This window comes from Ammospiza caudacuta, chromosome 5 (genome assembly GCF_027887145.1).
Source record: "Ammospiza caudacuta isolate bAmmCau1 chromosome 5, bAmmCau1.pri, whole genome shotgun sequence".
Lineage (NCBI taxonomy): Eukaryota > Metazoa > Chordata > Aves > Passeriformes > Passerellidae > Ammospiza > Ammospiza caudacuta.
This window is the reverse complement of record NC_080597.1, coordinates 13,787,172-13,800,347: the sequence shown is the minus strand read 5'-3', so window position 1 is coordinate 13,800,347 and position 13,176 is coordinate 13,787,172. Positions and strand designations below refer to the sequence as shown.

General features: G+C 38.7%; 1 protein-coding gene across 1 annotated transcript in view; it reads right to left on the bottom strand.

Moving 5' to 3' along the window:
• Positions 1-13,176, bottom strand: part of BRAF (B-Raf proto-oncogene, serine/threonine kinase) — a 77,111-nt gene that overhangs the window by 48,170 nt on the left and 15,765 nt on the right. The window contains exon 2 of the mRNA XM_058806136.1: positions 11,081-11,182. Coding sequence (XP_058662119.1) covers positions 11,081-11,164 — 84 coding nt within the window. The 5' untranslated portion in view covers positions 11,165-11,182. The remainder of the gene's footprint in view (positions 1-11,080; positions 11,183-13,176) is intronic.

Genomic DNA, 13,176 nt, shown 5'->3' with positions numbered 1-13,176 from the left:
TGGTCTGGTCAAACTTTTCAGGATACAAAGAACATCATGTTAAACCTTCTGAACCAACAAGTTATGTTTAAATAAATTAAAGGAAGAAAAGGATTGAAGAAATCCTAAGTCACTATTTCAAAGCACCTGCACTGAAGATTCTAGTTCACAACCACATAAAAAACGACTTTAACCAATATTTGGTCTTTAACCAATATTGTCAGCTGCAATGCTGAATTACTGTGCTCCAGATAAATTCATCATGCTGTTGGAATGACAGGTAAATACTTCTAATGCAATAATTAAGAGAAAGCTCAAACCTGCCTTTTATCCTCCATATCTGACTCCTCACTGTTCACTATCCTTCACCTCTGGCACTATCATTTCATATTAAATAGTACAAAATATGTTTTTCTGTTAGAACACAATAAATTTGCCCATTTTAAAGCCATCCATAAACATGTAAAAGTGATCCTTTGAAAGTTTTTTAACATCTTTTCAGCATGTTTACACAAAACCCACTTATGCAGATCAAGTTTCTTAAGCAAACAAAAACATAAATATTAATTTTGCCCATTAAGTCTTCATTAAATGTAGTCAAGTTAAACATATCGCCAAGATCTATAAAACAAATATATAATCAGTATATATTTTTCTTTAAAGTTTGTTATGCACAACTTTGTAACAAGAAAACTTTGATTGATATCAAATACTAGAACCATTTCTTCAGTATATAAACTTAAAAAAACCATGAATCAGTTAAGCAACATGTGTTTCATACTACAGAAGCATGTCAGTGTTAACTGACATATTTATACCTTGTTTAGACCTTTACAGAAAAGAAGAAACAAAGATCTTCCAAACCTAACATGTAAGCAGTAGGGAATGGAATTTTCTACTTCCCTCCATAGCAAGAGCAAGATCCATACCAATATGCATAAATTCCTCAGTGATATTTTCCAGTATATTTATACAAAAGAAAACTACTTTCTGGTTTCTGTATTTTTTAATTATTTATTTTACTTGTTTTCCTATTTTTTTATGATTGTTGCTGATTAAAGTTATAGGAGAACTGAACTGACCAAATGGTCTGAAGCATCTACGTGTGGAAAAAGATGAATAAAGAGAAAAAACAGCCAACTTTTAGTAGTGCAGCCACAAGTACTACATTTTATTGGGAATTTATTTCTCCAGGTTAAATGTGCAGGCTCATCTAATCCAAACTGCTCTAACTGTGTAAACAATGGTTCATCCCTCCATTTTTAAGAAAGCTTTGCATCCTCCCAGGATGGACATGAACATCACAGTTGCAAATCCTAAATTTAATGGGTTCCACTTCTGATAAACATAGGTTAGTTGTAAGCAACTGAGAATTATTTAATATTTCTTTTAAAAACTGAAGATATCTAGCATTCCACAAATAGACCCCAAACTCTGAGACTTAAATCCCAAACATTTTCACTTTACCCAACCGTGTTGTCAAAAGTAAATGGAAAGATTACCCAACTATAAATAATGGCATTTTTTGGCTGTACAGTAACATATGTGTCTCTCCTACTTCCAAGATCAACTTTGCATGGAAACTTGAGTAAAAGCTCCATGTGTCAAGAATTATTTTCAGTAAACAAAAATTAGGGAACATAAACTGTTACCATTTCACCAATACTGTTCTAAATACTTACTTCCCTTTCTCATGAACATTGCAAAATATTATTCCAACACACGCAACGTTCCATTGCTTCCGGATGCTCGTGGGTTTGGTTCCTTCACAAAATTACACACAACTTTCAAAATACTCAATCCTACAATGTTTACATTGGCAGCTTAATCTGTCACTAATGCAAACCAAAGTCAAATGATTTATCTTAAGAGAATAAACAATGAGTATGGAAGGCTGGGACATGCAGCTGCTTTGGGGTCTACACCAGTGATTTCTGCAAAAAGCTCTGTATTTTTTCTGAGAACAAAAGCTCTCAAGTACCATACAGCTACTTGGTGTCACAGCAAAAGATCCCACAGTAAAACATAAAGGAACTAGAAATGCATTGCTAGACTTTAAAAACTTTTTTCTCTTTAAAAAAAAATTCTTCTTATACAAAAAGAGCTACAGTACATGCAGGAGAAACAGAGTATCTCCAATAAATTTTCATTTCACAAAGGTTAAGTACTTTGAGGAAACAAAGTTTCATCTGATGATTAGCACCAATAGACTTTACAAAGACAACAGCACCAATTCAAGACAGAATTATTCTACAGAGTTAAATTCAAAGATAGTTACACCAGCAAAGCTGACCTATGGCAAGTATTTCTAGCTAAAAGAAAAATAATCTTGCAGATTTGGCCTATCTACCACTAAACTGACCTGCAGCAGCACAGCCACTTTAGCAGACAAGCATCAACAGCTACACAAACCTTCCAAGTCCATCAAGGCTCACTGGGTCAACTATGAGATTGATTTCTGACCATGTTTTTCAAAAACAAACTAAAAAGATTAAAATTAAGTCTGTACAGAATCAATAGCATGAAAAATATTAAGACAAATATTCAAACAAATCATTAAATTGAGGATTCTAAAGGCATTTCAAAAGAAAGAGTTTAGGAAATCTAGACTGCAATCCAATCAGTTTACATATCCCCATTAAGGAGTAAATGTTCTACATAAAACTTAAATCTTGCTTGATACAGAATGAGAAGAGAGAAAAGAAGGATCAGAAAATATCTGCAGAAGTCATCTAGTCCTAACACACATTTAGCACAGAAACAATTTTCAAGTTCAATGAGGTTGCTCAGGGCCTTGGCAAAGCAAGCTTTGCAAGTCTTGAAAGATGGAGAGCCCACAGCCTGTGGGCAGCCAGCTCCAGAGCTCAAAGCCCGCGGTCACAGTGAAGAATTGTCTCTCATAAAATGAGCTGTGCTCACTATCTGTGACACTGCCCCTTCCCCGTTTGCTCTGCAGGTCTGGGAAGAGTCTGAGTCTCTCTTTATGCTGAAAGAGCCTGCATGTTCCTCCTGAAGCTTCTCTTCCCTGTGCTGAACACCACCCCAAAGCAGCCACACAATTAATGAGTGGATGGGTGCCTCCTCATTTGCAGCCCAGTGTGCAGTTTGCTGCTGGGATTGTGAGCGTGGGTCACTGACAGCTCAGATCGCTCCTGACTAGGTGTGAATTTACAAAGCTTTGTTTCACAAAGTATATATTTGAGAAATTGAACATTAGATTAAAATCTGCACAACTTGTCTATCTACACATAATCCTATTGCTATCAAAAACAGAACAAAAAGTGAGTTTTAATTATACTGCATATCAATATATTTGCACATCATATAAGTCTCATATGTGTGAGAACACCCCTGAGACTTCAACTAAGTAAAATGCAGCAAGGCCTGATAAGCTGCAAAGTCCAACTAAAGCATTACAAGATGGCATGTTTATATTCCATGTGCACACATGCCAAATAAAACTGCTGTCTTATACTGCTGTATATATTCTGCAGTTTTAACTGTTGTATATACTCAGGAGCAGCAGCCTTAACTCTTAAATGCTGTCTTACTTCTTAAATGTAAGACAACATTTAATTCTTTATTTAACATTTAATTCTTTAATTCTTCAGCAACCTACTGACAAAATAAAACCTGACCTCAGAATTCAACAGAATTTGAGAGATGTTATGCAGATGTGCCAAAAGAGTTCTGTTGATGAGAACAAAGGATTTTCTCAAAAATATGCATTTCTTTTCTTACATATTGTTTATATTATATTTGAAATTTGGTTTTTTGGGCTATGACTAGGCTATACATTCTAGTGAAATCATCTACGGAAATAAAAAGCAGCAAGTTAATTTTTCTTTTAAATTAATCTGTAAGAAATCCAAGTAGCAAGATATGATTTCTCCTTCTCTCTGCCCTCTACTACATCTGGTTAGAACATCAGCCCAAACTCAAGCAGGTAACTGTTTTTGCCATGCCCACTCTCTTCTTCAATCAACTTTAGGTAATATCCACATTTTGCAAGACTCAAAAGCCTAGACTACAGGTTCCTGGTTTTTGAAACTGAGATTGTGTTACTATTTAAAAGATGTCTGACCTTTTAGGCTGTTGATCAAACGCAAATCCCACTAAGTTAAACGGGAGCTGAAGATAGACAGTAACATACGTCACGATTTCTTCATTTAGTAAGACTCCTAAATCTGTACTTAGTCTAACTTTAGACACTCCAGATTTGGTCCAACATATTTGAACAGCATCTGTTAGGAGGCTGGTAAAAACCAATCTGAAATTCCCCAGAGGGCCACCAGGTTTCCCAGTGTCTATATGCAGCGTTAGCGTTTTCCTGGAATCCCACAGTCTGGAACAATCTGAGATTCATCACCAAGATCTATTTTAGACTGTATCTGCATGTTGTTGCAATAAGCATACTTCAGATCAGCAAAGTAATCTTCTTTAATTAACTAATTTGACCTCCTGCATGGATTCTTCAGTTATACAGGAATAAGAAATTAAATAGTCTCCTGATGTTCAATAACCAAACTCTCAAAACTGAGAGCAGCAAAGCCTCTGAATAAAACACATTCAGGCAAACAGAAAGGCAAGAAAAAAATAAAAATCACAGTAGCTGGGGGCAAACATACCTCTGCCCCCACAATTCTCATTTTAAATTGCTTCCAAGAATAGGAGTAAGAAAGAGAATGATTCCTTCAAGACAGTATTAGAAAGCTGACCGAGTTCTAAAACTTATTTTGATACCACTGTAATTCTATACATTTGCATGCTGCTTCATTTTGTGTGGAGTCCAAATTCAAGAAACCAAACCACACCAAAGAAACCCCAACAGACTGGCAGCTCAGTCTTGGACTGTTAACTGAAGTAACCAACATGTCCAGAATGCAACCCCATCCCAGACACCAATTCACACACAAATGGGCCAATACTGTTTCAGTTCTTACAGGTAAGTAAGGTAGGTAATACTGTACACATGACTATGGGGCAAAAAGGACACACAAGAGTTGGGAAGTTTAAATAGGTAAGGCCTCCCTGAACAGTCACTAAGAGTCTACAAAGGCTAACAAATCTGATTAAGTCATTTAAGCACCATCCCTCCCTTCTAAGTTTGAGCTGAGTGCTTTTGGCCAGCCCGGGTCTGTGCAACCCATTCCATTTTGTACACAGCACTTGTTACCAATGTACAGACCTTTACTCTTCCTAATTCAGCTTAGCCTTTCCAGCAGTACTTTGTTGGTAGAGACAAAAGAAATATAAATTTTTATGCATGTCCTAAAGAATACACAACTGCATATTTTAAACAGTTTTGTTAAGTGAATCCTAGGTTTTCCCAGTATCATAATAGCAGCTTCTTTGCAGTAAATATTTCCAATATTTACAATGCTTAGACAAACCCTTAGGAAAAGGGTTTTTCCATGGTGAGTCACAAACTATGTATTTTGGGAAACAGCACTTCAAGGACTGATATAACGCAGTAAGAAATTATGTGGGAAGACAAAAATCATCGATGTTTTCAGCTACTGAGATACAGAGTGCTTCCAAAACGTGTGGTAAAACCTACTGAGATGCTCCTGCAGCCTCTTTTCCAGGAGAAAATAAAAATACAACTAGTATTTTTATATCTACTGAGTCAAACAGTTATTTCAAATATTTGGAGCACCTCTCCTATGAAGAGAGGGTGAGAGAGTTGGGGTTCTTCAGCTTGGAGAAGGCTCCAGGGAGATCTTACAGCACCTAAAGGTGCTTTTCCCTGCAGGAAAACTGGAGAGGGGCTTTTTACATGGGCATGTAGTGACAGAACAAGGGGGAATGGCTTTAAATTGAAAGAGGATGTGTTTAAATTAGATATTAGGAAGAAATTGTGAGGAACTGTTCCATTGCATGGAACAGATTGCCCAGAGGAACTGAGGACATCCCATCCCTGTTGAAGGTCAGGCTGGATGGGGCTCTGAGCCGGTTGATCTACTGAAAGGTGCCCAGCCCATGGCAGGGTGTTGGAATCTCATGATCTTTAGGGTCACTTCCAACCCAAACATTCTGTGATTTCCAGGGGGCTGTTTGAGCTGATGTCACACACAGCAAATAGGAAAAGTTAAAAGCCAAGATTATGTAAGAAGGAAATTTGGCTACAAGCCATTTTTGGATTTTAATACAGTCATTGCTTACTTGGTTTATTCTTTCTTCCAGACAGAACAAACAGAAAAGCTTTTCTTACCATCACATTAGAGAACATTGACAAGATTCCCAAAGCTATTACTAATTATAATGATTAGAAGAAAATTGTGTGATTAATGACAAATGTTCTTTTCTTTCTTTTGTACATTTTGTTTCCTCCCCCTGTACCTTAGACACATACTCAGAAGTCTCTCTGCAGCTTTGGTCTCCCCTCCTGAGCCCTAATTTTCCTGCTCAGGGAGGACCAGGGCAAGCAACTTGCTGGCCTCCAGCTCCACACTACATTTTCCACCCAGGCTTCCACACTCTACTCTACTCCCCCTGCTGCACACTGACCTTCATAAGACCACTACTGAGGAGTGATGGATCAAGGCAGGGAGATACCCCTAAATCTGAGTATCCCTTCTTGCAGGAATAATTAAATATATGCTGAATTCAACACAGCACAAGTCAATCACTTCCAGTATTTCAAGAAAAGCATTCCTCTTTTGCAATCAGTTGATGAAACCTGAAATGATGGCTGCAACAACAGCTGTCAGTTTTAAAGTTCTTTTGACGTAAAATGCATTGACACCCTCTCCTGAATTTGGGAAAAATTTAAATCTGAGGAGGGTGAAAATTTGGTCTTGACTCTCAGATGAACACAGAAACAAAAGCTTCTATTTCTTGAGCAACAATAGCTAAGGCATAAATTCCTTTTTATTTTTAAATGAGATGTATGTTTTATATTCAATGCACAAATAATTTTATTATAACCTTTGCATGCTCAATTTTCAGATTTATTTCTTTGCTGAATTCTTCACTTTTCTCACAAGCTTCTGCTCTCCCCAACCTCTCCTTTCACTTTTAACTGAAGAGGCAATGCTGTCACCAGGTTCAACCACAAGTTCATGTGACAGGTCTTCAGAGACAGCTCCAGCACAGGCCAGGAGCCAGTGTACAGGGTGCTGCAAGTTCTGTGAACATGAGCAGGTAGTGAGAATTGTAGTAAATTAAAGATGTAAAGCCAGACAAAAGTACAAAAGAACCAAACAATCTATGATACTGAAAATCTACACACGGGAAGATGGATGGATAGCTGTCAAACTTGTCAGAAGAATAAAAACAGCCATAGTTTTGCAGGAAGCATTACAATAAAACTAGATGTTTACATCTAGTGAAAGGCAATATGGGTGTAAGCAAAAGTGTTCATTTGCAGATGCTTACCTAGCATTTAGTTTTGGCTAATTTAGACTTCTGCTAAAAGAAGACAACATGCTTGCAACCTCAAGAGATGATCAAGAGACACTATCCACTCTCTTTAAGAGTTCTTAAGAGTCACTCACATTTTATGGAAGATGCAAAGAGGTCAGAGGAGGACAAGAATTTTAATCAACACAGGCTGAGGGATGAAGGGATAGAGAGCAACCCTGCAGAACAGGTACTGGTGGATGCAAAGTTGGACATGAGCTGGCACCCACTGCCCAGAGAGCCAACCATATCTTGGGCTGCGTCAAAAGCAGCGTGGCCAGCAGGTCAAGGGAGGTGATTGTGCCCCTCTTGTGACACCCACTGGAGTGCTGCACCCAGCTCTGGGCCCCAATGTAAGAGGAGGACATTGACCTGTTGGACAGGGTACAAAGGAGGTGACAAAGATGATGAGAAGGCTGGGGTTGTTCAACCTGAAATAGTTAAAGGGCCTTTTGATATTTCAAGTGATCTATCAGAAAGATGGGGACAGACTTTTTAGTAAGGCCTGCTGTTACAGGACAAGGGCTGATGGTTTTAAACTAAAAGTGGGTAGATCCAGACTAGATGTAAGAAAGAAAACTTCTATGATGAGGGTGGTAAAACATTGGCACAGGTTGCCAGAGTGGTGGTGGACGCCCCATCCCTGGAAATATTCAAGGCCAGGTTGGATGGGGCTCTGAGCAACCTGATCTGGTTGAAGATGTCCCTGCTTGTTGCAGGTGGGGTAAACTGGACAACCTTTAAAGATCCTTTCCAACCCAACCCATTCTATGAATCTAAGGCAACAAAGGGAAGGGTGATGCAGTTCAAGAAACACAGTAGCAAAATTATTCATACAGATCCTGGGTAAAAGCAGGACTATATTACAGCCAGAAATGAGTCTTTGGCAAAGCAATAAAAATAGAAGGATGAGAAGATGATGGATGGAACCTAAGTTCCATTACCTTCCCACCTGAATGTTGTGGTGAGACCACACAGACCACATCCAGGCTTACCCACAGACTACAGGTAAGGGCTGAAGGGGAAAGAGGAGCCCTCCACAGAAGGCAGTGATGGCACCCTCAAGCTCTGATGACAGAACTTGAGCCCCAGACCCCCAAAACCACTATGTTTTCTTAGTTCTGCCTTTGCTAGAGGCAAACATGTTCTTTCACACTTCATCACAATACATTCAAAACTTTTTACGTATAGCTTTGTTCTTCTGTACTGCAACCAGAGTTTTTCTGGCCCTTTCTCTGACAAGTGATGGAATACAGGAAGTCAAAACATGAGCTCTAGCATGACAGGTTAGATTGAGATAAATTTCTGCCAAGTAAATGCTCAGAACAGAAAGCAAGCCCTGTCTTACCAAGCCAAAAGGTGGGAAATGCACAGAAGGACACACTAGACAACTGCTGCTGGATTGAAACTGAAAGAGAGTAAACTTGCTTCTAACTGTATCTGGCATTCAGCAATAGATTTCTTCTTTTTTTTCCTTTCACACTTCAGTTCTACCACAGGAAGCCTGCACACTAAACAAATTACAGGTTTGCAGCATTTAATCCTGTTCACCTTGATAAATGCATCTAATCTAATGGGATGATCTAATCTATGCTAGTGACCATTCAAATAACAAGTTCCTTTCCTCTCACATCCCATCTTCTGGTTCTTGGCTCACAGCTGCAAACTCTTTCCCTTCCCTAATCTTAACCACAGCTCTGCAGCTCACTGACTTCATCATGATCAGGTTTAAGCTGCTATCTGGATGGTAAAGTAATCCAACAAAACCAGGGTATTTTCCTTACAGGTTAGTGACTGCTAGGCTTAGTCACTGCCAGTACTGCAAGTACCTGAACAAAGGAAGCTGGGGAACTGCACAGCAGAACAAGCTTTTCATGTCAGCCATGGTGGGCTCTTCCCACAGGACTGGCTCATGGGATAACAACTGCAAAAGCACAATGCCAGCCCTTTCACCTTGCACCCAATGGCCTGTGGCTACCTAGTCAGTAGCAGCACCCATGTCCCAAGATGTGCTCATGATCCAGGGGAGCTCACTGCAGCACAGGAACACCCTGCTCTGCTCATGGGGCTGCCCCACCACACTGATCCCAAGATGTGCTCATGATCCAGGGGAGCTCACTGCAGCACAGGAACACCCTGCTCTGCTCATGGGGCTGCCCCACCACACTGATCCCAAGATGTGCTCATGATCCAGGGGAGCTCACTGCAGCACAGGAACACCCTGCTCTGCTCATGGGGCTGCCCCACCACACTGATCCCAAGATGTGCTCATGATCCAGGGGAGCTCACTGCAGCACAGGAACACCCTGCTCTGCTCATGGGGCTGCCCCACCATGCTGATGAGCCAGAACTGGAGCTTCAGCTCAGTGGCACAGGGATCCATTCAGCTTGCAAATCTGCTTTCAGATGCATGATTTGTGGTCACCAGCTATTTCAGACTTACTCTTCATGCTGTCATAATAATTTCCTAGTACCTCTTTATGACTGCAAATGCTCTTTTCCCTATCAATGACCTACAACACAAACACAGAGCTTCCAGTAATGTATCTTGGTTTTAGTTTCAATAAAACCAAGTGACAAATAGCTGAACTAACAACTTCCCTACGGTAAATCCAGATTTATAGATGTATATATAGACTAAATTCATTATTGTTGCAGTTTGATACACAATCTAACAAAACCCACTTGCATGTGGCAACCATAAATCCAAACATAAGGAATGAACCAGTCCTTGTGAAAACAGAGGTGTGCTTAAATGTAGCAGGGTGGATAAAACAGTGATAGCACTGATTCAACGCTCCCATTTCACATTAGCAATAAGTAAAGCAACAACCAAGGGCCTCATTTGACCTTAACTGTTCAGGACATAACGTCAACATTTGTATAATCAACCTAGTGCCCTGCTCTGACATATTAAGATAAAAGCTAAAAGTACCTCAAATAATGAGATCTTTATTTTTAATTATCCAATACCTTTAGGCAGCAATTGCAAATAAAAGGACTAGAAAAGAAATCTGGTTGACCTCCAATACTTGAGGGAAGTTATTTCAATACTTGAGGGAAGCACAAAAAGAGCAAGTTTGAAGTACATGATGCCCCTTCAATTCCTAATAGAGGTAATTTTTGCATGCAGCTCTTTAAGCTCTAAATGGTCCTATGTCAATGCAACTCTATGAACCTGGGGTGATGAAAAAATACAGACAATGAATTTGTAGTTAGCTTACAAATTTAAAATGGCTTTAAAATTTTACTCCACCCCACAATTTTATCTATTTCTGTAAGAAGTCCCCTTACTACTAATGCAATTTTTTGGATTATACATGACCATTTTTCAAAGGGAAGTCAACTGCTTTAAAGGCAAAGTTAGTCTTACAAAATGTTTTCATGTGTATATATTGGCTTAAACACAGCATGACTTTCTTCATTATAAACACAATCTTCTCTCCCCTGCCCCCCACAAAGAGGCTTGACATTTCTATTGCACCAACATTATTATTACAGCATGCCACTGATCTTCCCCTACTGAATTCCCAGGAATCCCACACAGTTCCTTTCTATCTCTTAGAAGAGAGCTCAGTTTGTAATGCACAAGGAGAATTTACCCTTTTAAAATAGGTATTCTCAGTTTTAACCTCAGATACTTCACATAAGATAACCCAACACTAACTTAACCACATTTGTTTGAATGTAAACTTACCTCTAAATATATTGAAGGTGGGTTATGCTCTCCTCCAAATTTGTCTAGCAGTGCTTCTATATGTTCTTGTGTCAATTTAATCATCTGTTTGATGTTCCACACCTAGAACAGAAAATATTTTTATTCATTAAAGGAAGCCTACAGAAGCTGTCCTAGAACAAAACAAGAATCTCTCAATATTTAGTAAGAGAAGTCCATAATAAAAATTTTAATTATCAATAAACAAGTGCAAAAGGCTATCCTGTTCATCCAGTAATAGTTTACTTCTAAAATACACAGAAAGAATTTACAATTGGTCTTAAAATTCAGGACCCATTGAACAAACAACTTCCAAGAACGGTTTGCTTTTCTTGTTAATCAATCATGTTACATATTTTCCTTGCAAGACTTTGCAAACCAATTTCTAGAGTATTACAAAATTCAGTGAAGGAGTTTTTCTACTAAACCTTAGCAATGTGTGTTAACAATACTCACAATCCCATACCTAGAGTTCTATTCACATGGCAATAGGATCTCTTGATTTTAAAGAGCATTTTCCATGTCTCAACATCCATATTTAGTCTATCCTGCAAGCTACAGACCTTGGACATGACCTGAAAAAGACATTTACCTCCTGTGCACAGAGATGGCCTACAGCATTGTACTGTGAAACCACTCATGTTGCTACTCATTCTTCACAACTGGAAAGAGTTCACTTTAGGACTTGGACACTACTGCAGGTGAACAGTATCATGAATCTGAATTTATACCTAAATAGGTGGCAAAGCACAAAAACAAGCCTTTAAATAATGCTACACTGATGCAAGAAACAAGTCCAAGCAAAATCAGAAATTGATAGCAGAGGATAAGGGAGGAAGAGAGGAGAATTGCTCCTTCATACATACTGTTATTTTGACTACTTATCAGAAAAAAAATTATTCAATCAAGTTTTTAGAGCCAGGATGCTCTAAAAAGCATCTCCAGGGTGCTTCTTCCAAAGACAGTTAAAAGATTCCTGTTACCTTTTCCAGTCTATCTCTTATCTATTTCATGGATTGTAATATGTAATACATAGTCTCAAGATCAGGTCTCAATGTACAAATTGTGCCAACCTACCTCTGCAAAAAAAAACCATGCAAGTAATTTCATATTCTAAAGTAGGCACCAATAATAAGATGCAATCCAAGATGGATCAAAACGAATTTTAATATGTAAATTGAGAAGCTCACAAACAAACAAACTCTAAAACACTGAACTTGCACTTTGCACATCAACTTATTTACCCATTCTATTTCTAGGTATCAGTTATCTGCCAGCAATTTCCTGAAGTAAACTAATGATTGATTCACTTTTAGTCCAATTTTTTGAACAGATACCAGAACAAAGACTTCATCAAGAAGCTGCAGTTGAGCAAAAATAGTTTCCTCAGGAACAAGCAAACCAAACTACAAAGAGTGAGAGTGGGGGGATACCAAAGAATGTGCTACTCAAGTATTCTGTATGTAAATTCCCTTGAGGCAATGGTGGGAGTCAACTCATTTCTCAACTTGCAGACATTTATCAGTGAACCTAGGACTGCCAACCAGCAGCAAAGAGAAGGTTTAGCAGCAAAGAGAGGGTTTTCTGTATTTGGTTAGTTTTTGCCAAGATGGCAAGAACTAGTTGTATGCTTGGTGAAAAAAACAAGCATGAATCAACACCATATCAATTAACCTGTTCAATATAAGGCTTAGAACTTTTGCTTACCATGTAATTTGTAACTTGCTGTTAACCCAGGCTGCATGTACTGAGAATTCCTGGCAATCTCAGCAATTATCTCAGGACTACCAGAAATAGGTTCATTAGTACTTAAGGAAATGTCTATTTTTTGGTTATTCTGGCAATTTTACCCAGCAAAGGTTTTCCTCATGTAAATGAACAATTTACTACACTTAACTGCCTGGCAATGGGGAAGGTGAAGAGGAAAGATTTTTGGCCAACAAAGCAAGACAGAATTGCAGGAGGATTTGAGGTAGAAAGATAACTCTTTAGGTCATCTGATCCAAGCTCCTCTTCAAGCAGGATGTCCAAGACCATGTCCAGATGGTTTCTGAGTATCTCCAAGGATGGAGAGTCCA